Below are 27624 nucleotides of genomic sequence, written 5' to 3' on the forward strand. Positions count from 1 at the left end.
TCCTTTTAGGAAGCCCTGGAAGATCGCTTGGAAAGGATTAATAGAGATTTGGGGTCAATACGCATGACTCTGAAAAGATTTCATGTTTTACGTACCTCTGCAAATCTTTGACAATTCCCTCTTGAATGCAGATACGCTTTTTTTTTTTTTTTTTGCACTAATATGTAATTATGCACTCAGTAAATGCAAATTGTTTGTATTTTTATAGACCCTCAATAGTAGTTTTACAACCATGTTACCCTTTACAAACAGCAATATTTTGTACTTCAAACAGCCACCTATATTTCAAACATATTTTTGTTACACTTGAGAAATCAATGTTTATCCTGTAATTGTAATATTTTTAGAAATATTAATTATTTTTAAATAGTGATATTCAATTTATAATAAGAATAAGAAATTAAAAGGCAGCTTGTTTTCAGAAAATGATAGTGTTCTCCTTTTGCACTTCGTTTTCCTCACCATTTTATAAATATTTATGGTATGATGTAAATATTAGCCGATAGAAAATTTTGAACTTTAATACAAAAAGCAACATGAATTACCTGTGTTAAAGATAACTACTGTTATATGGTAAATCCTTTTAATTTAAACCTTACAACATGGATATTTTTCGTTGTGACAAACGGTGAGCAGTCCTTGCATTCTGGCTGGCTGGCTGCAGACTGCTGTGTGTTTTGCTGGTTTGGTTGCCGCTGGCTGTGTTAGGAAAATATTGCTCTAAATTATTTGATGTCTCCCAACAGCAGCAGTGAGTAGTGTTTGATACCGTGAGTACCGGGACTCACGAGACTGACAGCAGCCGTTCTGTCTCCCAGTGAGCAACTGGACTCCAGCTGACACTCCCGGACTGGAACTACGTAACCGAAGTTACTGGTGTAATATGCCAGACTGGGCTTTGTGCCGTGCCAGTGTTCTGATCGCGTACATTTGCAGATCAAATCCAAGCTGTATTTGTGAACATACATGCATTTTTCTTGGTGAAAAATACCTATTTACTAGTTGGCATATTGCTGAATTACTGTCCAACACTGATATTTTAGTTTGTGTTTTAATATTAAATAAATGCTTAATTAGATTCTTTCCTCCTGCCCAAGAACAATAATAGGTTCTGGGATATTACAGCAGCGATAATGTAGGTTTTAATCACATTGTGTGTTTCAAATTCTGTCCTTGTCCAAGATGTTTAGCCACCAGTGATGTGATTATAAGGCCAGAATAGCTGTCATAAAGGAAGCTTGTGAAGGTCTGATTCTAAAATTAGAGTGCTGTGTTTTAAGATCTTTGATGGAGAACCGTCCTACCCATGCACAGGCTTTTCAAAAAAATTGTATTTTTTGCAGCCACTTCTGCCCTGCGCGTTCTTTCAATAAGATCAGAGTTGGGGAGGAGTCAAGGATGTTAATTACGCATTTTCCCCTTTACTCTAAAATGTAGAAATTCGGCCTGGATGCTTGGAGATAACGTGCTCAAATACACTTCCAGGTACGTGAACAGATGTACAGTTTTGATGGTATTCCATATCCTTCCTTGTCCTTTTTACTCGGAAGCGGTTGAGGGAGGAAAAAGAATCTTGACTTCCTTGTGCAGCTCTACTATTTAGCTGAAGAATTCTCCCCACCGTTTTTGGTTATTAACAGGTACAATTTAAAGTGTCGTTCCAAAGTAGCATTCAGTCAGCAGCATTTTTCCAAGGAATCCATCACAGGAAAATTTCATGAGTCCACCACCAGTCTTGTTTTCTTTCATCAGCACGACAGCACAGCCCGACAGAATTTTCCTGACAGACATTACAAACAAGTCGGTAAATCAGTTCATATTTCGCTGCCTCGCCTTATAGCCTCCCTGTATCTCCACTCCATTCTTTCCAGTGCTATTCATATCCATGTACTCTTTTTTTATTACATCCAGAAAACTGAATTGTGAGTCAGAATTTATTTTTTAATCAAAAGTCCTCCTCCATCTGTTGGAGCTCTTTAGGCTATTTCTGTTCTATTATAGCCTTGAAGGGGGGGGAATGTAAGTGTTGCTCTCGGTAAACTTCTAGGACAACCTTTGCAAATAAGCGCCTGGCTTCGGGTGACCCGTTCAGCACGGTGCCTTCGGCCTGGTTCTTCAGAGGGGCTGAGACTCTGCAGTTCCAGATTAAAGCAGTGGGAGGCCTGAATGCTCGGTGCTTCTGAGAATCAGACCCGAAGCATCAAAAACTGGGGCACACGAAGCGTGTGTTTACTGTGGAAAACGTGACTCCACTTGCTGTGCGCTTTGCTGGACACTGTCTTTTTTTTTTTTTTAAATCCCATTTAAAATTCTTCCCCTGAACGCAAGCAAATTGCCTTGTTCCATCTGAGGACTTCCAGAAGAGCAGAAGCTTCCTCTGAGGAGGACTTTAATCATCTTTCTCTTGTGTTCTTCTCCCCGATACCGCTCGGCTCCCGAGGCATTTATCCCCTTTCCAGACCTCCTGGGTTTTGCTGGGAGCCCCAGGCTTTGTTCTGTCTCAGGTTGCCCTTGCAAGAGACTCCCGTGCGTAGGGTTTTTATGATGATAAACATTACAACTCCTTCAGCTCTGAAATTTAACCTTTGGAAAATAAAATTTGTTTGTCCACCATCTCTACAAAGTAAATAAACAAACAAACAAAGGTGTTTCTTTACACCTGAAGCTATCAGTGGTTCAATCTGCCTTCCCCTGGGAACTTTGTCTCTAAAAGGAGCTGTGAGGCAGAGCAGCAGGTACTGTGGCAATGCCGGTGGTGTTCACAAACCAGACGCCGTCCTCGGCGGGCTGGCCCTGGCTTTGGGGGGCGGCGCGGAGGAGCCGGGACCCCAGAAGGAGCGGGAGCGGGAGCGGGTCCCGGTGAGGACGCGGAGCCTGAGCATCAGCCGTGCCGCCCGCCCGCAGCTGCGGCGCTCGGAGGGACGCGGCCTCAACGAGCGCTGGGCGCCGGCAGCGCCTGGCGTTCGCAGAGTGGAACCGAAGCGGTGAAGTGATGCAGCCTTAAAAAAAAGAAACAAAAACAAAAACAAAAAACGCGGCAAATTGACATGTTTAAAACGGTACAGCCAGTTTTGTTGCTCTTTGTTTCTGAATAAAATGATTGCTAAACCTTTAGTGATTTTTTCCCCAGTCTTTGCAGAGAGCAAAGTTACAGGAGGAACCAGCGCTGCTCCGGTCTGCAAAAAGCCGGGTGCCAGGGTTAGAGCAGAGGCCGGGCGGCCGCTTCGCCCATCCCCGTGCAAGTCTGGCTCCGCAGCCGTTCGTCCCCCGACCTGCGGGCACCCGGCGAAGGCCCCACGCGGGAGCGGGAGCCCGGCGCAGGGCCGGCGGTGAGAGCGCCCGCGGCCGGGGAGAGGCGCCCGGCCCGCTGCGGGGGCCCCGCCGCTTCGCCCCCCGGCCCGGCGGAGCGGGGCGGCCGCGGGCCCCGGCGGCGCTCCCCGCCGTAGCCGGCAGGCGGCACCCCCGGCCCGCCCGCCCGCCGTGCGGGAGCGCCGGCCCGGCAGCGCGGGGAAGGAAGTGGCGGCTCCCCGCGGCGGTGGGCACGGCTCCGGCGGGGGAATAAAGCTGTCCGGCCGGCGGCCGCCGCGGCAGGGCAGGGGCAGCGCCGCCGCCGCGGCTCCTCGCCTTCCCCGCTTCCCCCCCGCAGCGCGGAGCTGCGGCGGCCCGCCCGCCTCCGCCTCGCCTCCCCCCGCCTCCGCCGTCCCCGCGCCGCGGCAGAGCTCGGCGGGCGAGGAGCTGCCTGCGCCCGGCCCGCCCTCGCCGGGGATTATGCTAGCGGAGAGCGGGCATGTCGGCAGGCAGCGGCTCGTAGGACAGCGGCAGCCGCCGAGCCGCGGCGGCACCAGCAGCAGCAGCGGGAGCCGCGGCCGCCGCGCCGGGAGCAGCCGGTGCGTGGTGAGGGGACGCGCGGGGGGCGGCGGGGCGGGCCCCGGCACCTGGCGGACCCCGGGCCGGCCCGGCCGCGCCTCGGCGGGGGCGGGAACCGCGGCGGGCCCGAGGGGAGGGCGAGGGGGCAAGGCCGGGCCCGCGGGGCGGCTTCAGCCTCCCCCGAGGGGCCGGGGCCTCGGCGGGCGGCGGAGGAGGGAACGGCCCCTGCGGGCCGCGGCGCCGGCGGGTGCCCGGCCGGTGCCTCCGGGCGCTCCCGCGGCCTGAGCGGGGTCGGGCTGTCTCCTCCCCGCCCGCGGCCGGCGGGATGCGTCGGCGGTAAAAGTTTCCCGAATAGAGGAGTAAATGAGCGGCAGACACGGGTCTGCTGCGCCGCGGGGTCTGCGGGCGCCGCAGCCATAGCGGCACGCTGCCTCGGCTCCCCGCTACCGCACGCAGAACCGCGAAGGACCGGGAGCCGTGCTCTCACGCAGCCCGCCGCTGTGCTGAGGCGCGGTTGCGTTACCCCCCCCGGCTCCCCGTTATGCCCCTCTCCCCGCGCTGGCGGCAGCGAGCACCCCTCTCCTCCGCCCTCGGTTCGGCCTTTGACAGCCGGGGCCGGGCAGCCCCCGCACCGGGCGTTTCGTAACGGCAGAGGGAGCGGTGGCGGGAGGTCGCGGCCGGACGCGCAGGAAGCCCTGCCGGATGCCGGGGGACGCCGCCGGCGGCCCTCCAGCGCCAGGCGTGTGAGGCCGGAGCGGACCCTGCCCGCGGGAGCGCCGTCGTCCCGGCCGCTGCCCTCCTCGTCCTCCTTCCTCGGTTACCGCCTCTCTCGGGCTGGAATTGCAACCAGTTCAGCTTCGGCGGAGGCTGCGGGTTGGAGGCTCGTCCTGCGGTGGGGAAGGCGGTGGCCTGCGAGGCCTGGCCGTGAGGAGGGGGCGAAGGCGCTGCCCGGGGGCGGCCTCCCCGCCTGTGGCGGGAGAAGCGGGCTGAGACCTGCCGCGGCCTCACAGACGCCTTTGACTGACGGCAGCTGAGGAGGAACCTGGTGGGGTTTCGGGGCCGGAGACCCCGCTGCGGCCAGGGAGCGGCTGACTGGCAAGGGGCCCGCTCCTGAGGCGGTGCGTCCCCTCGGGAGGGCAGGAGGGGGAGATTCTCCCCGTTGGAAAGAGCAGAACGCCCGCGCTTTAGCTGGACGATGGGCTGCAGGAGGGCAGCCTCTCTGCTGGGCCTGGCGGTCCCCTCCCCGGCCTCCCCATCCCTTGACGGACGGGGCCCTGCCTGGGGCTCCCTAACGGCGCTGGGCTCCCTTCTGGGCTATGCCGCTGCCCCACGGCAGCGGGCTACGGCGTGAACAACTTCATCCATCTGTCCAGCTGCAGGAGGGTTAAACCACTTCCCTCACCTCCTCCCGGAGCCCTCTCAGAGGAGCGCACTGAGGCGCTCGGCCTGGGGCCGGAGCGCCATTAGCAGAGCCCGGAACGGGGAACCCCTCGGAGCAGTGCCCTGTTCAGTCAGCCCCACAATTCAGTCCTGTCACATTTTATGTTAAGATGCTATGACTGAAGCAAAGTTCATTTAAATTGTGTATTTAAGGGGGGAAAAAGAAAGTTTCTTCCTGTGTTAGCACCTGCTCTAAAGTGAGAGCTTCCATCTTCTGTGTGCTCTGTGCATCTGGAAGCAGCTAAGTGGGTAACACGGTGCCAAAAAACGTCTTCAGTCTTTGAAGACATAATCTGCATGTGCTCAGCTCTGTACATGACAGCGGTTCAGCAGGACAATGGTAAGAGATTAGTCTTTGCGGACATCAGGACTTAAACAGGAGGTGGTTTGATTGCATGTCGAAATATCTATGGCCTGTAGGACTCCTTCTCCACCTATTGCATACTAATTCCCCTCCGTGCCCACATCTTCCTCGTGCTGTATTTTTATCGCGTAGTTTATTTTTGCCATGACTGCGTTGTGCTCCCGAGTAACACAAGAAGACTGACTGCGTTACAGAGTTCGGCACCGGCTTCCGAGTGATTTTTTTTTCCCCACTGTTGAATAGGAGACTGCTGTTTGTAGGGCAGCCTTTTTCCCGGCCTTTGGCAGACCTTGTGCCTGCGATGGTCGATAGATCGCTGCATCGCTTGTTATTCTGACAGGTAACCCGCTCGTCGTCTTGGCCCTGGGCTGCTCTGTAGTTGAAACGCCTCCTCGGGATATACAAAATAAAGAATGGCCAAGCATGAAAGCACAGTTGCGGGCTTGTCCTGGCTTGCTGTTTTTCACAGGAATGCTGCTCCGTGGTCCTTGCAATGTATTTGGATTGTGGCAGCATCTCTGAGAGGTAAGGAGAAACGAGCAAGCAAGGGCTGGAAATGCAGCTTGTTGTGCTTCTTGCTTTTGATAGAGCAGACTTCTGGTAGGCTGCTAGGTTTCATTAATCATATTTAAGTTACCATCACTAACTTTTAATTAAAAGCATGGTTGATACCACTTTAATGAATGTACGGATGTTAGCCGTCTTCATGCATAAAAATGCTTTTTAATTCCCTTACTATTCCCTTTATGGCCCTTAGATGCTTTTGTTACCATTTAAACAGCATACAGTAGCAGCTGTTTATCTTCTTAATATAACTTTTTCTTGCATCTGTGTTCAGGAAACAGTAATGGTTTCAGTAAACAATTCCCTAGTATCCTTTAACAATATTTTTTTTGAAGTAACTTGGCAGAAAGGGTCGTAAGTGATGTCTAAATAGTGAACTCCAAGGCTCTTGCTGACAGTAGCCTTTAACCTGACATAGCTCTGCTAAAATCGTTACTTGTTCCTCAAGCTTATGTGAGGTGGTGAGGAAAGTAAGAAGCCCTCAATGTATGACTTCTGTATGATTCTAATGACCTTAACAAGGATCTTTCCCCAAAACGATAACTTATTAAAATATCCTTTCTATTTTGGTTTGCTTCTGATGGTGTATTTCAATGCGTTTGTCTCTTGTTGTGCATCTAACAGCCCGAGCGTTTATTGTGATTTACCATCTGGCACGTGGGAGTTTTATCTAACTTCTCATTTTAGTTGACAGCAACCAGTTTGGAAAGACCTTGTCCTGATTTTTTTTTTTTTTTTAAATAGAAATTCTTAAAACTTGCAACTGACAGTGGTGCTGGGGGGGGTTGAATTTAAATAAATAGTCTCTTTTTATTCACAATTTGTTACTGCTTCTGTGAGTTGGCCAAATAGCGAAGCAGCACATCCTTCAAGCAAGCTAATTTGAAGAAGGTTCCTCCGGTCAGTCCAAACCAGCATTAATCTCCCCCCTGCATTCAAGTAAAAACCTTGTCGGTCAGTTGCTGTCTTGGCAGCCTGACTGGAAGGCTGCAGAAAATGGCAAGTGAAAGCTGATGCTTCCTCCCGAGTGCAGTTTGACTCGTGCCAATCATGCATATTGACGGTAATGTCCTATTCTAGGACCAGCACGACCGATTGAGAAACGTTTTTTTTTTTTGTCACAATATGTTTTTCTTTTAGGCTTCCTCTTATTTGAGAGACATGCCTCATTTCCAGGAGAGGGGAGGAAGAGACATCAGTGTCTGTCTTCTCTTTGTTTTTATTTTCTCAGAAGGAAAAAGCAACATCTAAAACCCATTGGTTTTCTTAATAGCCAATTTTTCTAAATGGTGAAGATGCCTTCTAATTTAATTTTAAAGCTGGCTGACATAGGGTATGATGCAATTAATATTTCTGTTTATCTCCCCAAATTAGTAAGATATGCCTAAATTTAATTTTGAGCCTGAAAGCATCTTATAAACAAAAATGTTCGGTAGTATCCAGTGTGAATGGAAATGGAGTAATTAATTAATGTGGGGGGAGGGAATAAATAAAACACTTTATTTTTAACCTTGTTTCCTGGGTGTTGGAGGAAATCCAAATGCCACAACATTGTACTGGGGCAGAGGAGTCTGTCTGAACTCACCCACGAACTGAAAGGGAATGTGGCTTCTCTAATCATGGTGTCCGTGCCAAGAGTCCTACGAAATTTTACATGAACAAAGTAATAAATGATATTTAGATGTTCTTAATCTAAGAAGAGCAAAACAATTTAGCATTGAGCGAACTCAGATCCTATCACTTCAGGGAGTTTTAATCAGCACAGTGCCAAGTCAATACGCAGAGCTCCTGAAGTCGTGCTTGTGCATTTTCCACAGGCAAGGGGTTTCGCCTGTGTGACTGTTTCAGTGGTGTGCTTTTAATTAAAAAAAAAAAAAAATCCCTAGAAGTTCATAGCAAAATGCTTTAGTAAATTCCACTGGGCAACTTAGAAACCAGTTGGGGAAAAAAAACACCTTTCTTTTTGATGGGTGGCTGTGGGGAACCAGGGGACCTCCTGAGAGTATCTGGAGGCAGAGCTGCTTCCCACTGCCCTGCAACGCTGCCCGAGTGTGTTTGACATGGGGTCAAGCTTCAGAGGGGAGATGAAATAAGTTGCTTAGGAAAATGGAGATAAATAGTTATTGAGCGTACGTGGGTGCAGGGAGCTGCATGATTTGCCTTGAAAGAGCAGGAAGAAATATCAGAAGCGTAGGGCTAAAACCTGCCCTGGAGAGCTTGGGCACGCCTGAGGAGGTCCCAGCAAGGAGGTGCTGGCTTTGCAATGACAGACCACCCAGGAGGAGAAATGTAGTGCCTTGTTGAGAGGGAAAACAGCGTCTCCTGCATGCGGGCTTCCATCTGCAAGGGACAGTAACAAGGGTACAGTTATCTTGGGCTTGGTGGTTAACGCAGCCCAGGTCAATGAACGGTGTGGAAAGCTGCAGCGAAGCCGCCAGCCCTGGCAGGGTGCTCGCGAGTTCAGGAGCGAAGGTACCGGGGTCATTGCTCCTGGCGGCTGCCTGGCGGGAGGGCACATGCCAGCGCTCCGACTCCGCAGCCGCAATGCCACGGAGGGCAGGAGCGGAAAGCAGACACCTCAGCTGATTAAGAAGTGTGCTGGGCAGAACCCAGCCGTCCGGGTAGGAGTGCGGGCACCCTGAGCAGCGGCTGGGGTCTTCCAACAATCCTTCACAGCAAAGGCTGATCTTCGGCTTCTCCTTACCGAGCTGGTGCTTGAGGACTCCAAATCAGAATTTTCTTTTGGCTTTTAAACAGCCTCCAGAGAAAATCTTGCCCAGACAGATTTGAAGAGCTACAGCATCCAGAAATCTGCGTCCTCGTGGACTTCAAGCTTTTTTCCCACCAAAAAAACCCACCCTGAGCGCCGAGTATCTTGGATAGCGAGGACTGTGCTCAGCTTTTACAGTCTCGACTTGGTCGTGTTTGGACAGCTGAGACTGGTGAGCGCTGTGACGTTGTAACTGGGAACGTTAAAACCCTGCTCTGCAGGAAAGCAGTTGAGCTTAGGTTGGAGAGACTCCCTCGACACGAGGGAAAATGATTCGCCATTCATCCTTTAAATGAAGCTGTTCCTTTAAACAGCTCAGTCTCCTGTCAGAGACCAGATACAGGGATTTCTACTGGGTTTTGTTTAATTTTTTTTTTTTTCCTTCAACAATTCCTGTAGTCTGCTTGGGGCTGGGGCAGCAGAGGTCCAGGCAATCCAGTAATGAAACAAGAGGTAGTTTGTTACTAGCTGGAAAGACACATCTGACCGTTGCAGCGTAACTAGGAGAACTTGGGAAAGATAATAGTGAATGAACAGCCGAAAGTTTTTGCAATTCGTCATCGTGGCGGCGGTTCTTGTAATGGACAGGGAAGTTAACTCTGATTTGTTTGGATTGCTGGCACTTACATAACGGAGGCTCAGCTTCGGGACGCTAATTCGAGCATATTAGCTGACTTAACCCACAGAGCAATGACCTGAGAAGGCGTTTCTCTTTAACAGCACAGTGACTAATCGGGAGCATGCAATCATATCAGCAAGTTGAGCACTTTTGCGTATCTTGGTGCTTTAGGGGCGAGGTCGTGTTATCTCCAGCTCTAAAGTTTGATATTTGCATGACTTAAGTCTGGATGTGTAGTGAGGCCTTAATTCCATTACGTGCTTTAAAAGGTTACGGAAGGATTTCAGGTTTTTATAGTACAGCCGTGGTGAACTGCGGTTCAGCTTCTGCTGTCTCTTGTATGGGTTACTCGTCAGGAGTCGGGTGCGGGACTTAGTGGATTGCTCTGAGGCTTTGTTCGGATGATTTGGGTTGGAGTCAGAGTTATCACTCTACAGGGAACCCTGAAGGGCCACGGGCATGTCTGAAGAGGTAAAAAATAATGTGCTGCCGTCAGCCACTAGATGTTTGGAATGAACAGCAAAACAATTTTATGTATGTATTTATATATAGACATGCGGTGTAGTTGTGTTTTATGTATGTCAGAAGACAATGCAATGGGAGTAACTTCCCTTGTGATTGTAATTTGTTTCGAGATCAATACCATAACTTAAATAACCTCCTAAAGGTAGAAACACTGCAGAAGCATTTTCTCTATGTGGGTGGCTTACCTATTTTAATGCTACTTTTTTTTTTTTTTAAAAAAAGAAGGAAATAGACATTTTATATTTATCATATCAGATGAAATTGAAATCTAAATATTTACATCTTTTTACTGGATCTGAGGTTGAGCACCAGTTGTAGGCGTTGCCAAGCTGTTTAGTTGTCTCCTTCAAGGAGTAGGTTGATTTTTTTCAGGGTGGTGGAGAGATGGAGCCTCACACTTCTGTCTATTATCTTCTAGCCAGTCTCTGCAGCTGGAAATGCTTCCCTCCGTGGGCTTGGTGACCTGGCGTTACATTCAGAGGGTGTTCTAGCCTAAACATGCCGAAAGCTAAACACGTGTTATCTCCAGCAGAATGCAGAGTTAACTGCAAACTGTGAAACCGGAGGGGGAGTTCAGGATACAAGTATGTAAATAACTCGGAGATGTTTTGTGAAAAAGAACAGAAGGGGGAGGAAGGCCTCTCGCTTGCTTTTTCTCTGCCATCCTCATCTCCGCGGTAGTGCTCTCCGTGGCTGGCTTTCAGTGCTCTTCACAAGCAAAGGTGGAGGATCGCTTCTCTTTTAAACAAGGGTAAACCAGTAGCAGATGTCTGAAATGTTGCAGGTCACAACTCAGTAGAAGAGACAGTAAAAATCCCCGAGTTTTCTGCCTCCGGTTTTGCTCTGTTTTCCAGTCCAACGCTTCCTGGGCTGTGCTGGTGAGGTGGCTCATCTTGTAAGGGACCTTGTTTCCAGGTGGGCTGTTATTTTTGGGGCAGGGCTAGCATGGTGCTTTTAGGCTTCTGATCCATCAAAGCACACTGATGGAGAAGGAGAAGAACACATAGCTTGTTTTGGTTTTCCTCTCTCCCTTGTTTTTAAGCATCATTTATCCAGACTCTTGGGACCCATTATTTGTCTAACCTGTATCTGGACTGTAAAATACTGTTCCAAGTTTTAACTTCAACAGATGGTAAACGTCTTCCAGCAAATATCCTCAAAAATGTGTTTAGCGTGGACACCATTTGTCCTTTGTCCGTTCTGGGACTACGGAATAATTTTTAATGTTGTCTTTTGCTTACATTTAATGCCTATAAATAGGCTTTTCAAAAAGGCACATTTATCTAAGACGCTACCTCTGTGAGAGGGAAGAGCATATTTGGGCAAGCCTACTTAAAGGATTAACCTTTTTAGTACAGCTTCTGTATGTTGCTCTGGCTTCCCAGTTTTAATCTGTCATTTTGTTTGGAAGACCAGGAGATGGTTTGACTTGCCTTGCTGAGGGTCTGCGCTCTGGTATCTCCGCTTGATGCTCTGCTCAGAGAAATAGTGGAATTGAAAATGTAGCATCACCGTGTCAGGGTGTGAGAGGGAAAGGCTCGGGAGAGTAAAACTTTTCAGAGTTATACAGTCTTATAAACTGATTTCTAACAGCAATAATTATTTAAGCAAAGCTGTAAGGAAAACTGCTCCCTGCATTTCAGAGGTGCTTTTCCTTCTGTGCCGGGCCTTTAGTGGACCTCATTAGGTCAAGAGCCAGATCTACTGCATCATGTCTGCAAAATCATCTGGGCTGTCTAGGCGGAGAGCATGTAGGGGAGAGAGCCGCCTTCCGTCCTGCTTCTGTCCTGCATACAACTGCCCCAGCAGAAAAGGGAGCTTGACATCGAGGGAGATTTCATTGTCTGATGGAGCAGCTGTATTATCAGAGGTAGATAAGTTAGCGCACTTCCCCCCCGCTTATGTTGTCTGTGAGTCATTTTGCTGACAGAACTTGTGTTTTATTCCTTGTTGTCAAAGTGGAACTGAAAAAAGAGGTAAGAATGTTTTTATCTTAAACATCATTACCAAAAATCCTCAGCAAAACTGTGTTGAGAGACTTTTTTTATTCCTGGCTTAAAGGCAGAGTCTAATTTGACTTTTAGACCTCCCCTTCTTCCTAAAGCAAGTTTATGGCCACAAGTAGCTAGGAGAATCAGCTTCTGATTATGAACAGGTTCGGAGCCACCAAAAAAACCCAGTTTGACAACTGTTTGAGAACCACCTTTTTGATATTCCTGTCAAGTATTCTGCAGAGGTCTCTTGCAGCAAACTTGTAGATCTTGTAGATGTCAGTCTTTCCTGCATATTTTATTTAACTTGCTGTTCAACTTTCTAGAAGAATATATGCAGATAAGCTTTTCAAAGCTTTTTAAAAATTTAGTTTTCTGTGGAAACCTGGGTTCAGGTTAACTAAACCAGGCAAGAGTTAACTAAAACTGCTTGTGCTGTGCTGGGGGAGTGTTACAGGTCGGTGCTCAGAGCACCTTGCAGAGAAGTGCTTTTTGCTTTTGTTTGGGTTTTCTTGAGGTTAAACCCCTCTTTCTCACCGCAGTTTCTTGCTTTATGTAGCCCAGGTGGGTATTTCTGGAGCTGCTGAGCGTCAGAGGCTGCAGCCAGGTGAGGCGTACCCAACCTGCCGCAGGTGGAAGCCCTGCAGGTGCCAACCGGGGTGAGCTGGGTGCGTCTCTGGGTGCACAGACTCAGCCGGGGGAAGGCAAGGGAGACTAATTGGTGCTTGTTTAAGCTTTATCCTTGCAGTCTGTATGGCAGCAGCTGGCCTGAACCGCCTGGCTTGGATAACTTGAGCAGCTACTAAAGGCAGTATAAACACAGGCACACACCACAGAGCCCAGGGGCTTAGCATTGCAGTTATCATAAGGTATTCCATCTGGGAAGTGGAAAAAACAGCCCTTACAGGGTTTGTTTATCTCGAGGATGGCAACGAGTGCAGAGTGAGTGACATATTTCCATTTGACTCATCTGTTGTCAAAATGGTGACACCCTTGAGTCACATTAAAAATGAGACCTTGTAGCTGAATTGGCACATTGTTCTGGTAAGCCTGGAGCAGGTGTTTCTCATTTTTTTTGTGTTTTTGTCCTTGTTAAGAAAATTATTTTTTTCCCCTCCCTGAGATGGGATGAAATTGATGAATGCTATTGCTAATGTTCTCGGTTAAAAATAACAGGAGAACCTGATTCAGGTGGAATGCTGGATGTTAGCTGTAAAGATGTTCAAATAACCTGCTTTACAACTATATAAAGCCCTAAAAATAAAATTAAAAAAAAAAATTAGTGCCCAGTAGCCAGATGGTTGGCAAAGAACACCCCACGATCAATGAGGCAATATGTAAATATTTTCAATCATTACCACAGTACTGCTGTGTTGACATTGAAATTCAAAGTGCTATTCCATGGGACTCCTCATTGATCAGCAGATGAGCTCTGATAAAACGGAGGATAAAAGCACAATACTGAGCATTATTATGGATTGTGGGTTTCCTTGACAAGGACAGGCTTCCATCACGGTCTACGAATGGATTTCAGACCCTCTTTAAGCATGTTACTGAGACACCGTGTTTCTTCCCTGGCTGTCAAGTACTGATTAAATGGTGTATTATTTCTTGAGCTGCTTTATTTAAGGTGAAATACTACATAACTGACTAATTTTTCTGTGCTAATTGCCACATTTATATGGGAAGGGGCAAGGCAGAAGCTGATGTAGAGTTCTTTGCTTGAAATATACCTAGCTAGAAGTGACTGGAAAGTAATATAAATCAAATGGTTGAATTAAAATAAGTTTTTTTGAAAAGAAGGTCCTCCTGAAAGCAGGCTGTAGAGACCCTGTCTGAGTGATTCACCTAGAAATCTTCACTGGGGTGATAGCGTTCTCATGCATAAAACATGAAGTGCCTTTAGCATACACAGGTGCTGAACCCACCAAAAGGCTTTGTCTTTTTTTTTTTTTTTCCTCCCCCCTCCTACCTTTACTTTTATGTTCCTGGGAAAAAAACGCATAGGTTATACTTCTCTCAGAGGAGAGTTTGAAACTTGACTCTAAATAGATGCTTATAAAAGCTGCTTTTTAAGATCTGCATCTGTAATTGCCCACCTCAAAACAATACCACACCAGCGTGGAGCAGATGCTGCTGTTTGCAGTTCCTGGGATCCCACCATGGAGGCAGGAGATCATCCTCTGTCTGGGAAGATGAGGTGTCCTGGAGGGCATGGGGAACAGCTTGCCTCTGTCCACGTGTTAAATGGGAACTCTTCCCACTTGGTGTAGACTGATGTGAGGTTCATAAAAAATCTTGTAAGGGTGCATATAGAGTGTAGGGTTTGTTTGGGTTTTTTTTAATGTATTTTTCTTGCAGCCTCGTCAGAGCAATGGGTGTAACAATTCACACCCCAGTCTCCCATTTCATATAAGGGAATAATGACTTTTAACAAAGGAGGGAGAGGGCTTTGCAAATGAAAAGCTCATCATAGCTACAGCAAGGTCCAGAGCTCAGGCAGCTTTCTGGAAACATTTTGCTCTTTGCTTTCTCTCCCTTCCCCTTGGGTCTGGCTGCGTACAGCGAGGCCAGGACCCCGTGCTCCTTACGGAACGTAACCCCAGAGGCACTTCGGAGGGTCCAGATGCTACAAGCATCAGGCAGGGGAAAATGGTCTAGGTGCCTTTCTGAGCTGCTTGTGTTTTCTAGTTAACTGCTGCATTTATTTTGCTTGTTGATTAATTTCCTGGCACATCCTGCAGCCTGTTCCTCTGATTACAGAGTTCTTCAGGATTTTGAAGTTATTTGCCTCTGGTTTGTTGCTTTTCAGTTGCTCACTTATATCCCCTTATTATTTTAGGGTGACTAATTGACATGAGAACAGAAAACACCTTCTCTGAGGATAAAGGACTCTTGTGACTCTCCGTGGTCTGAAACTGATGCTTCCAAACCACGGGCATGCGGTGTTTGACCACAGCTGACACTTGTTAGGGCTTAGTATTTATTAATGCAGATTGTGCAAAAGCAGTAGACTGAGTTAAAGCAGCTGTGGTGTTTGCTAGGAACAATTTTGCTCGTTCATTTATCCCTGCAAGACGGTGCTGTCAGTGTCTCTGACTTCGCAGAAACAGCGTGCGAATCTTGCTTTCTGTTGCGTTTTCCCTTGCTCGCCAGGACTCTGATCTCGGGCGTGAGGCCAGTGTGTTCTGGTGTGTCGTTGTCACCAAGCGTGTTTGTTCAGGTAACGGCGAGGTGGGAGCTCTGCCTGTCCCACCAGTCTGAAGTGTTTTAGTGGTGGCAGCGATGGTACCTCTTAGGAGGAAGGACTGAAAAGTGGAGCGCAACACATCAGTTAAGCAGAGGAGCCTTCAGAAGCCAGCAGAAAGCATCTTATAATTAATTGCCCTCCATGGAAAGGTAAATGCTAGTTCTGTTAGTGTAATGTAGTGTTTTCAAGGTTTGTGCTAAAAATGAGCCGCTTGCCACCTGCGGTGTGGCACCTCATCCTCCTTGCAAAATGTATTTGCATGTGAATCTGTCTGCTAATAGCTGTGGTCTGCTTTCATGTGCCTCCCCTGAAGAACTGTGGAGCTGCTCCAAAGCCAAATGTGGTCTTTGCGTGGGTTTGGTTCCAAGCCCCTCCGATGCCCAGAGACTTCCTTGGAGAGATGCTTCCCTGAAAGCCTTTCGAGGAAGGGAGGAAGCTTGTAACATTCATCTTAGCAAATCACCCATAATAAAAATGTTCTTCTAGCCTTTTGGCAACGCTTCCATTAACTCACATCTCTCAATGTTTTTGTTGGGTTGCTTTTTCCTGGTGGTTTGCTTTGGACAAATATGTCCCTTGTTTAATAATGCTGAAGTCTCTTGCGCTTCAGTAGTATCATTTTAAAACAGAAGCAGTTTTGACTCTGTATTTGATTACCACTTATCGCAAAATGATTCTGAAATGCAGACAGGGTTAACTATTATCAGTCTAAAAGAGGCTTAAAACTGACAATTTTTAAGTTTAAATTTTGCATTGGTAATCTATTCTCACACCTAAAAGTAAGTAAATTAAGAATAGCATCAGTGAGGCCTCTGCAAACTGCAGTAACTTTAGAAAATGATGACTTGGGAATACAGTCAAGGTGAATTGTGTATGATTATTCCAGAAAACAAGTTTTATAAATATGTCATAATGTCCTAGACTACTTTAATTATCTGTTACTTTCAGTGTTTACTGTAGAGAAAATGCTGGTGTTTACGTTTTCCCAAAGGCAATACTTTCAGTTTCTGTTGTTCACAAATGTTTTTGCTTTTAATCACTTTTGATTTCAGTACTGTTAGCAAGTGTGTAGAGAACTCTGTCCTTCTGTTTGGAATAATTGCTTCAGACTTGCTGTCACTGAAAATAAGTTTTGTGGATTGGGGAAGGATGGCAAAAAAGGAAAAAAACCCAACCCTGATACAAAAAAGAATAAAGCAGGTAGGAAGATTGATTTTCTTAAATTGAGGAGGTTTTGTGTCTGCTCTTCCAGGTTTGCAGAGCTACCCAGTGAGGCTTTCAAGATTGCCCCACAGTGGGTCAGCCGAACACCGAAACGCTTTCTGAAACTGTGGGTCCAGGCCCCTGCTAATTCTGAGAACTGCGCTCTGCTCTGCAAAACCAGTGAAACGGAGCAGGGCTCTGGGCCGACTCCATTTCAAAAAAATGATTTACTGAAGTGTGGGTTATGGTGGATGTTGGAGGATATTGTCTAGCATACCCAGCATCTATAGAAACTTGTCTAGCTTGTGAAAACAAATGTAGAATGGATGTTGACAAATGCCGATGCATTTGATGAGGAGCAAATTATTATATAACAATTAAAAAGAGACTGAATCAGACTGGATGTATATTGCGTTAAAAAAACTATGTAGATATAATTAATCCTTTTAAAAAAGAAAGGTAATGTGAGGATTCTTGTTTACTTGCAGATCAGTATGGTAGAACGGCTAAAAGGACTAACGAGACACTTGATTTCCTGGAAAAGTGTTAAAAAGTTCAAATGCAAAGCAAGATTAAAATGTTATATTTGAATATATTTCCATCATACAGATTTGAATAGGTGATTTAGAGAGAAAATCCTTTGGGCTTTAAATCATCGCATTGTGTATAACAGTAGGGGAAGAAACACTTTAAATTTCCCCTTATGAAAAACATTTTTACTTAAAGGACTCCTTAAGAATTTAGTGGGTTAATTCTGCCCCAAAGTGCACACAAATTCTTGACAGAAGTTTATATCTATCAAATCATCAAATATTTTTCTTCAGTTGATTTCAAGATGTAATTTTAAAAGCAGTAATGATTTTCATTGTTAATTTTGTTGTAAGCCTGCAGAGGTCATTTTATTTATGATCTGGTCTTGACTGTATTAATATTGGGAACAAGAGCGATGGCCAATAAAAGAAAAGAAAACTAAGGTTCAGCTTTGTAGTACATTGCAGTCGTATTTGGGTGACACCAAGGAATGGCATCTAGTGAGTACGTAAGACAACTGCATCTCCGTACGTGTGTTACAGATACGGGATTGTAGCTCGTCCTGGATAGTTGGATCGGGTTGGCTGTTCGTACGTGGTGCTTCCAACTCTGAAAGTGCCTGGCAAAGCTAAGCTAATGCTGTAATACCCTTGTGTGGCAGGAATGTTTCCTCTGTGCTGTGCACGAGGACGCAGATGTGTGGTGGCTGCTTTGAGACCACAGTGGAAAGCTGTACGTGAGCCAGACCTGGCACGTGGGAATCCCTTGTCTTTAAAACTCAGATCATCAGACTCCTAAACCTTAGGTCTACAGACTAGACCTGTAGTTTCCAGCCCAGACAGATCCACATCTAATAGTTGCATCGCAGAAGGTGGCTTAAGCAACTTGATGCCCAACTCTTTCAACTTTTTTTTTTTTTTTTTTTTTTAAAGCCAGCCTGGGAAAGCAGAAGTGGCATTTGGGTTCCATGCGACTGGCTCAGCTGTGAATCAGCAAATGACGTTAATAAGCATTTGTGGACTAAATATATTTTTAAGCTGTCTGCCTGCTTGCTCTTGGTGAGATCTCCGAGATTAATGGTCCTGAAATGTTACTCACACTTGCTTTTCCTCCAAGATGAATTTGACCTGTGCAAGCACTATTATGTTTTTAAATTGCTGTGCAAGAAGGTACAGGAGTAAAGAGCGGTTACTTTTTTCTTAATTGTTGGTAACACATAAATCTGTCTGTTAACTGAAGCAGGGTATTGCAGCTAAAGGTATCAATGGTTTTTCCAAGCATTTCAGGTTCTTTGGAGCAGGGAGCAGAGTATATTGGTGGGGTTTTGGGGTTTTTTTGGGGGTTGTGTTTGTTTTTGTTTTTGTTTTTTTTTTTGTAAGTCTCTCTTTCTGGGTGCTGGTCTTAAGGCTCGCATGGAGGTCCCGATCAAGGAGATGCCTTTTTTGTGTGGATGTGGACGCAGATTTGCATGTTTTGGTGCAAAACACAGCTCCTGCTACGTGGCAGGACAACTGTGCCCTTCCTGACCTGAAGGGGAAAGGAATATTTCTGCTGCCGGCGAGTTCAGCGAGTTAAAGGCAGCTTTCATCTGAGCGGGCGGTTTTCAGGAGTGTGTGGGAGCTGCTGAGGCCCCGTCCTCCCTGCACGCGTAGCCAAGCTGTCTTCTCGTCTCTCTCGGCTTCCTGAGGCCGTGCTGGCTGCCCGTGGGTCTCTTGTCGGAGAAACGGCTGCAAATACTCCAGCCTTCCCCTCTCCACCCGCCCGGTTAGACCTTGTGCTACCCAGAGCCCTTGCTCTGTTGCCTGGAGGACAGCAGGGGCAGAGAAACCAAAGATAAGCCGAGAAATTAAAGAAGACCTAAAGGAACTTGAATATACCTGGGGAGATCTAAGAAGAGAGGGGAGCGATGGCTGGGAGGGGGGAGCACATGTGTGTGCCCTAAAGTGCAAACCAGATGCTTTAAAAGCAGCATTTAAAACAGTTTCCAGTGGTTGGAGGTAATGATGAGACTCTGCCTGAAGGAATCTCTTGGAAAGAGCTGCTTGGCATAAGGAAGCAAACCACATAAGCTGCTCAACAGGTAACGGTTACAAGTTCCTTCTGGCCCTCAGCTCTCCTGACAAAAATCAGCCTTGGGGGAAAGCAGGTAGCTGATGGCTGGAAAATGAGGTGTAAATGGGCTGCCTGGGGATGATGTTTCCCAAACTGTGTGGGAAGGGCGCTGGATCTGTCCTCCTGGGCGCTGCCAGCTCACCACCCCTGCCTTTGCGGTCCTCTGGGCCTGGCTGCACCGTCCTCTGCGGCAGCCATGGGAGGTGCCTTCTCCTCACTCCTCCTCCAGTTGTGGAAGGACTTGTGGGCTTTATAAAAGCAGCTGCAGCTCTGTTTCCACCCTCAAATGTGGGATCATGCCCGGTCTCCAGGGAGCTCTCTGGAAGAATGCTGCGATGTGATGATTTTTGCCTGTGACGGCGTCCCCTTCGTGGAAATTGTTCAACACCCTATTTAAAAGGGAAATGCTTTAGGGGCAAGTTATGGTATTGTACCGAGAGAGCACATGAGAGTGGTCAGTGCAACGCGTGTGCGTGTGTTTTCTTTTCTTTTTCTTTTTTTTTTTTTTTTTTTAAATTTCCATGAGTTAGAGATGACGATGACTCATGGCTTGGAACGCACTTTAAATCCCTGAGGTGCTCATTGCCGCCTACTATCACGTATTGAATTTCTGACATACCGGAGGGATGTCTGCAGAGAAACTCTGATGTGCAATTATAAAATGTTGTAGCTTTATGTTGTTTGCATAGGAGCCATTAGCATGGTATAAGTGTGAAAATAATGCAGCTTTATTCTTGCTGTTGATTTCCCATGGGCATGGCAGTTAAGCAACTCTGTTTTATCTTTCTCTAGGATGTTGACACATGTGGACCAACAGTGACATCCTTTTTCAGCAATGCTGTCTTCACTCCCTCCTGCATTCAGAAGCATCTAGAGAGATTTTTTGCAGCAGGTAGGTTCTGGCATTTCAGCTGGATGGCTGTTCTTTTTTGTTCTATACTAGTAAAAAACATTTAGATGTTACTAGGGAGAATGGTAATGAGACTGACGGATACTAGCTTGCTGCTGGTGAGAGAGGGGATTAACCTTAGCTTGGGTTCCACTTGAATAGATGCTCAGGGGAAACGTGATAAAATGGAGTCTGGAAGAATGGCTGGATGAGTTGCCTTTGAGAAGGGCTTGGCAGTCACAGGACATGGTTGCCTTAAATGGCATAGAGGTGTATTGGCAATAAACCTCTTTTTAAAGAAAACTCATGCTCCCTGCCTTTTTCTGCTTAGTCAGCATCCTTGTTTATTTAAAAATCTTTCAAATAAATTAAAAGGGAGAGTGGCTTCACAGGATGTGCCATTAACATAAATTAGTTTTGTATATTTAAATCTTGTGTGGGTCTTTCCCTAAAAAATCTTAGCCTTGTTCCATTTTATTTGTGTTGAAATAAACAGTGTGCAGCCTCTGGTACTACAATAAAATTGTTGATAATTTCTACCTTTTTTTTGCCCTCCGAACTTCCAATTTGCTTTACGTTGCCAAGAGGATTGATGTGCAGAACTTCCCCAGTAAAGAGTGTAGATGGGAGAGCAAGCACCCTGTGGTGTTTTTTAACAAGTAAATATTAAGAGATTTTATGCTTTTTATGAATGTGTGTACCTGCTACTCCCTTATGCTGCAACCTTTGGAGCATTGCTTGTTGGGTTCACTGTGTATGGTCCAGCTCTCGCCAAACCTCTTTTGTGTTCTAGAAATGTAATGTTCGTAGTGTTAAATCTGCCTACAAAATTAGTGGCTGAACAGGAGTTTTTCAGTAGATGAGGTGTTGGCCTTTAGCCTGACTGTGTAGTTTTGCATCTTCTTTTTTTCCTCCAGTACATTCTTCACCACTCAATTTTTTTTCCTCTGTCAGAAACGGTGTTTTTAACTCTTAACTCCACCAAATGTTTCTCTTTGTGGTGATACTGTGGTATAGCAACTTTGCATTTTTGCTGCTGGATGCTAAAACTCAAAAATTGCTGTTTTTTGTTCTAAGAGCAACGGATTGCTGGGAAGAACAGAGGAAGGATAAATGAGTTTGGATCTGAGACTGTTCTTATCAGACTGAAATGTGTTTTCAGTTTTTCTGGTTTTATACCTCAGGGTCACAGCAGTTACACTGAAACTGCAGTGACACCAGCTCTGTGCTAGCATGTAATGTCTTTACCAGAAATCCTTGAAAACGAAGGGTGATTTGAATACCTTAATTATCTCCTGTCGGGAAATTGGCTTCCAATGAATTCGTCACCATTCCCCATGTCGATTCCTTCCCTGAAGCCTCTCTGTTCAGGATTAGCAGAGCCGAGGGCCAGTCTGGGTAGGCTGCTCCCAGTGCTGCGGCTTGTCCCTCTGTGGGATACCCGATTTCCTCCGGAGAGAGCCCGGCAGCTTCTCTCCTGCCCACCGCGGCTCTCGGAAGGAGCTGCAGGCAGGTCTCTCTGGGAACAAAAGCTGCTGTCAGCAGCTTTAACAGAGGAGTATATGCTCGTAGAGGCATTAATTGCCATGTGAATTTGTGCTCCTGTGTTGAGGGAGAGCATCTATGCCCCAAGAGCTTTGCCTCCCTTGCTTTAGATCATGCACTCCCCCTTTGCTCCCCTGTAGGCTGTGGTAGAGGAGAGCGTGTTTCTCTGAATTAGTGGTAACAGCAAAGAAGAAATGCAATCCTTAGCAATGTTAAGGGTTTGCTTTGCCCTGAGGCTGTGGCTCTACTCATTTCGCTTTCCTGAAGGACTTAATAGGGCTGAGATCCTCGGTAAGAGAGGCGCCCAAGTGGTCATTAATTTCCTGGGCAGGTGAGGGGAAACTGCCTTCGGAATTGTATTCACAGCAAAATGAGTCCGTGCAGCTTGCGTCACTAGAGAGCAAGTAATGTCCGTGGATTGGCAGGTAAGGAACGTAGGGAGAAAAATGGGTTTTAAACCTCGTCAGGGAATGCAGTGTTCACGAAAACAAAAAGCTGAATAGCAATGTCCAGGAAAATGCTGTAGGCACCGGGTAATTTTCCCCTCTGTTCTGCCAGCATCCATGTGCAGCCCTTTGGTTTTTTTCCAAACCCGGAGGCTTTGAATCCAAACTGCTGGAGAGAGTGAAAATGATGGGAGAGGGTTCCTCTCCGAGTCATACCTGTGAGTGTTTTGCATAGAATTATTTCAAAATCTAGGAAAGCGTCCTCAATCCCTTGTGCAAGCAGAAAGGCAGAGCAGAATCCGAGGGCCATCTGTGGGTACACAAGCTGTAAGTGCCCGTGATGTTGGAAGCGTGGCTGTGGGACCTTGGCAAGAAGCCGGCAGGGGAAGCAGTGTGGCAGGGGGGGATGGAGGATGCTGATGCAGAATGAGGAGGTACCTGCTGCTCTGTCCCTCAGCATCCTCACTTCTCGCTGTCCCGGGGCACCGCACTGCCTTTTTGTGTTTCCACCGGTCCTGCCACTGCAGGAGCCCGGGTGGGATGAGCAGTGAGTGTTTCTCTCTGTAAGAAGGGGCAGAGACTGACACTGGGCAGGAAGCTAATATACAGGAGAGGGGAAAGTAGATGAGGTGAAACCAGGTGGAATTACAGAGTGCCTTAGCCTGAGAAAATGTGAGGCAGGCTGGGGACAGAGGTCTGGTGCACTGGGGAAACGGTGTCCCCTCCGAACAGTTTGTGCACGTCACTGAAGGAATGTATGGTGTCCTGTCAGAAGGAAGCACAGGTTTGCTTTGCAGTTGGCTCCTTCTAATGCTTTTCTAGCACTCCCTGCCTTGCCTGCGGGACCTGTCGTTGCGCCTGTGCCACGCTGTGCTGTGATTTTTAGGTACATTTCCAGCCCTGGCTGTGTAATGTGACAAGCTTTTCCCCTTCTAGAGCCCTGTGCCCTTTTATATGGACACAAATCGGGGCTGAATCTTACTTTTTCTGCGTCCCATACCAGGGGACTTAGTGTGTGACCCGTGACATGAGAATTGTACCCTTGTAAGAGGTGAGTTTATGGAAACCAACTGAATGCAGAGAAGTCTATCCTCGTGTTGGATTCTTTGTAGACTATACTGCAGAACACTTTACCGTGAGTTAGATCAAGGTGATAACACTTCAGAGAGGTGGGTGATGGCTGCTTTTGTACTGGCAAGGAGAGGAACCCTGTTTGGCAGCGTAACCAATTGTGGCATTCCCCTATCTCGGCGTGTAAAGGTTGTGGGTTAGTGCGGCACTTGTTACAGTGCTGGGCAGGGAGAAGGGGGAGCTGCTACCAGGTAAGGGGGAATGGGGTCTCCTAAGATAGGAGATAGTTACAGGTAAACAGAGTTAGACCTGACAGTCTAGGCCATAAATGTTTGGAAAGATACAGAAAGATCCTTTGCAAAAAAGATAGTCTCTTGTACAGTCTGGCACTCTGACATTTCTGGTGGAAGTATGGGTGAGTTTTTCTTTTGGTTGTTTTCCTTCTTTTACAATAGAAACACTAGACACGAGGAACTGTTTGGACATACGTGTTTAACTGGGAGGAAAGAGCTGTGACACTGGTGTGGTTGTAACCACAAACTGACAGTTTCCTGCTGCAAGTAACTTTCTATAGATCTAAACCTCGTTCATTTGTGTTTGTCTGTGCTGTTTAAATATCTTGAGGAAGATTCTACTGCTTCTAGGCTTCTTGTTTTTGACAGTCTTTGTTGTAGTAATTTGGGGGATGGCGGCATGAAGAGAGATCGTTACAGCACTAATATAAATTCAGGTGAAGTCCAGAAGGTTTCAATATTTTACAGTCTTTTATAATGTAAAAGTCAAGAAGCAACCCCATTAAATATGTCTCAGACTGGTTTTGCAATTACATTTGCATGTCCGAAGCTCTCTCTGTTTCTGAGGAGATAGGACGTAACCACGTGAACCTACCTGTGTGGCTGAGACCTCTTCATCTGATAATTCCATGGCATCATTACTTGCTTTTAACTCTCCTTCTTCCTCCCCATCATTCTCTCCCCTGTGATGTGTTAAATATCACAGCAGCAAAAACGAGAGCACGTTTTTCCCTGCTGTTCCCATTCCAGCTGGAAAACTTGGACAGATCCTTCCCTTGTGGTTTGTGATACTGTAAATAAAGGCTTGAGAGGTCACACGCTTTCCATCTCAAGTTATTTTGATTCCAGTGCTGGAATGGAGGGGGGGAGGGAGGAGAGAATTAAAGAAGGAAAAAAAAAAAAAAAAAAAAAAAAAGGCAAACCCCCAAACTGTTCTGGCTTATTGTGGGAAAAAGAACTCATTAATGCTAAGGGAAAACAATTAGAAAGAAGGCTTTACAAAGAAAACTTAGTCTTTGACTGAAGCTGAGACTTAGAGAATTAGGGTCAAAGATTTCAAAGAAAATCTTCTATTAACCTTTGAAATAAAAGTTATCTACAAAGTAGCGGCCCTGAACACCAAGCTCCTGTGATCTGGTGCTGTTCGGGACGGTTCTGAAAAATTTACTGTCTAGCTTTAAAGGCATATTGGCATGACTCTATAAGCATATTGGTGAGTAATTTTACCGATGTTCATATAAATATGGTTACTCATATGCTTAAATGTCAGTTAAGTGGGCTTTTAAATACGGAGTTGAGAAATTTTGGTTGAAGGTCTCGCTGGCTGTGATGCATCTTGTGGTTTGGCTAGCCTGAGTCGCTGCTTACAGCCCGGGGCAGTACCCGATGGTCTGCCCTCCGACATGGATGGAACGCGTAACACTTATGCACGTACGCACGCTCACTCGAGGTAAGTGATGCAGTTCTGCCTTCTGAAAATCGGCACAGAATCACGATGTGTTGCGGTGGCTGTTACTGCCGCTGTTCGCAGTTGGTGTCCTACGTCTGGCGGGCTTGGTCTCCTCCGCTGCATCCCTTTCTGTGTTGGTGTTTGAGGCTTTGAATATTCACAGAAAACACTGTTCAGGTTTAAATTTATATTCCATATTTTTGCTTTTGATATTTGTATAATCCTGTTTTGGATTTACTAAGAAATTATCTCAGAACAAGGTCCATTGGGCTTTGCTACTGGGTGCTGATGCAGAGTATGATCAATACTGGCTTACAGTGGAGAAACTAATGGTTACTGGCAACTGTATCGCTTACTTCTGTTGAGTTTTGAAGAGGCCTTTTCCTGGTAAAGATTTTTTTTGTTATTTTTTTATCAAAACAGGATACGAAATGTGAATATAACTTCTCGCTACAGAACTCGCATTGTACCTCGACAGTACAGAAGTATTTCTTTTTCCATAAACTGTTATATTTATAAACGTACAGCAGGAACAAAAGAGAGACATTCCACATGTAGATGTTAATCTCTGCACAGGGTAGTCTTTTGATTCAATAACTTTTCTTCCTTGATCTTCTTTTGCGTTTTTTTTTCTTTAATGGGCACATGACATATGGACATAAAAAATAATGGCCCAATTTCACCCCTGCTGTAGCTCATTGACGTCATTAAAGCTACAGCAGGGATGACTTGGCCCAGATTCTTTAAAAATAAGACCTGATGAACAGCCCCTCATGGAAAAGCTCTACAGAGAAGGTTGTCCTGAGCATAGCGTAGAGCAGATGCTATGCAATTCACTGTGACATTCGATGAAATTCCCATTGGCACCCATCCTGTGGAATGGAGGTAGGACCCTTCCTGGAGGGGACAGCAAGGCATGTGCTTGCAGACCTGCTTTTACCATACCTTAATAGTGTGATGGAAAGGGGCAATTAATGAAGGGAGAGAAGGCCGCTTAAAGTAGAGGCAGATCTGGATGGAGACCTGACTTGCTTGGAAGTTGTCAGAGATGTTTTCTCTGCCTGAGGACTGGGCTTGCATGTGGCGAGCCAAAAGATGGAAACCGCGGTAGAAATGATCTGTGGAAAACTGTTGCCTTGAGCAGATTTTTAGGAAGAGGGTTTGTATCTGTTTTGTCTTTTTGTACTTTTTCCTCGCTGCTGCCCAGAGGTAGTGTTCTCCGCAGCGTCAAAGTATTGTCACACAAGGATTAGGTACCTGAACACGGCAGCTCTCCCTTCCCTGACATGAAGGGGCGCTCCCAGGTTCAGCATCTCAAGGTAGGTCTAAGGTGCAGCTGCTTTTGCAGGCCATATTGCCCTCTTTATAACTCGGCATAAAAACAGAAACTACAGGGAATATAGGTGAAAGAAGGCAATACAAATCATGGCAAAAATAGTAGATTTGACCTTGACTTAAATGCTCAGTCTGAATTAAGCTGAAATGTACTTTCAGGTCTGTACAAACTGAAAACAGAGACAAATGTGAAAGGTTCTCAAGACTACTTTCCGTTTACTAAAATAGTGGTAGCGATTCATGGATGGCAGTTCTGAAAATCTTTATGTTAACTTACAAAGTGAGTGTTTTGCTCACAGTTATTTATAACTGCAGGAAGAAACACCCTTTAAAGAGCAGTCAAAGCCCCAAAGCTACATCTGTAGTGGGTGAATACTTGATCACTGTTTGTATAGCCAATATTCATTGCCTAGGGCATCTTTAATTTAACTGAATTCTTGGTTCTTGGTGGTAATAACTGTATCTGGCCAAGACAGGTTCTCTTGCAGTGAGTCCAAGAAATCAGATAGTTCTTTTTCAATGCCAGACTCTTCTGGTCCACTGAATATAACTGCAAGAACACATAGTTCCCAAGAAGGAAAATGCTTACTGTGTTTTTGGTGACAGCTGAAGCTAACTTGGGGGAGGGAAAGATGGAGCGAATAGCACTCTTGTCTGCTTATGAGAGCATGTTCATTTTAAGGGAATTTAAGTTGGAAAGTTTTTTGCAGTCGAAAGCCAGAATAGTGTCAAAGTGACATTGACTAGTATAAATAGTGAAGGGAGAATTAGATCTTTAAAATATATTCAGTCTTTTGATTAGTCATCCAAAACTCTGCTGGTAAGACAGGGAAAGAAATCTGGGCTTAACCTGATAAATGTCCTTCTAACGGTGGAAAAAGTCAGAAAAACCGAGAATTTAATTCATGATATCCAGAGAGACCATGCAGCGGCTGGCAGCAGACTTCTAAAGAAGACTATTAATGCTAGTGGAAGTAGAGGGGGGAAAAGGTAACTGAAAACTCTGCAGCCTTAAGGGCTTTTTGGAAGCAAAAGATATTTGATGTAATGCAGATAAGGGTGATGTTAGCTGCTTTTTATTGCATAGAATGTACCCTTATCTGATGAAACTATCCTGCTTTGAGATTCTCTTTCCTTGTACTGTCTTCCTTCATCCATTTCAAGCTCCCCTATGTCATCGTGGGTGGACCTATTTAGGGTCTAATCCTACTTCCACTGAGGCCAAAAACAAAACTTTATTTGAAGAGAACCCACCCTAGGACTTCAGGTGGAATCCCCACCATCTCTCTCCAACCAGACTGATGAGCAGCATGGGTTGAATATTTATGCCAGATCCAATAAATACTTAATTATTGGAGA

General features: G+C 46.2%; 2 protein-coding genes across 12 annotated transcripts in view; both read left to right on the plus strand.

Annotated features, from left to right (window-relative positions):
- Nucleotides 1–2266, plus strand: part of MPHOSPH9 (M-phase phosphoprotein 9) — a 33381-nt gene extending 31115 nt beyond the window's left edge. For 2 of the 4 annotated variants that reach the window (XM_082325030.1, XM_082325029.1), the window contains one exon: nt 10–2266. In XM_082325030.1, coding sequence (XP_082181156.1) covers nt 10–111 — 102 coding nt within the window. In that variant the 3' untranslated portion in view covers nt 112–2266. The remainder of the gene's footprint in view (nt 1–9) is intronic. The other 2 variants (XM_082325027.1, XM_082325028.1) reach the window with 1 other exon arrangement.
- A 1470-nt stretch (nt 2267–3736) lies between these two features.
- The window catches only part of PITPNM2 (phosphatidylinositol transfer protein membrane associated 2), a 137506-nt gene continuing 113618 nt past the window's right edge, over nt 3737–27624 (plus strand). For 6 of the 8 annotated variants that reach the window (XM_082324968.1, XM_082324974.1, XM_082324973.1 and 3 more), the window contains exons 1-2: nt 3737–3887; nt 20029–20128. The gene's annotated coding sequence lies outside the window, so the exon portion shown is untranslated. Of the gene's footprint in view, nt 3888–18170; nt 18183–19120; nt 19205–20028; nt 20129–27624 lie in introns of those variants that run through there. The other 2 variants (XM_082324969.1, XM_082324970.1) reach the window with 2 other exon arrangements.

This window comes from Platalea leucorodia, assembly GCF_965183815.1.
Source record: "Platalea leucorodia genome assembly, chromosome: 12".
Lineage (NCBI taxonomy): Eukaryota > Metazoa > Chordata > Aves > Pelecaniformes > Threskiornithidae > Platalea > Platalea leucorodia.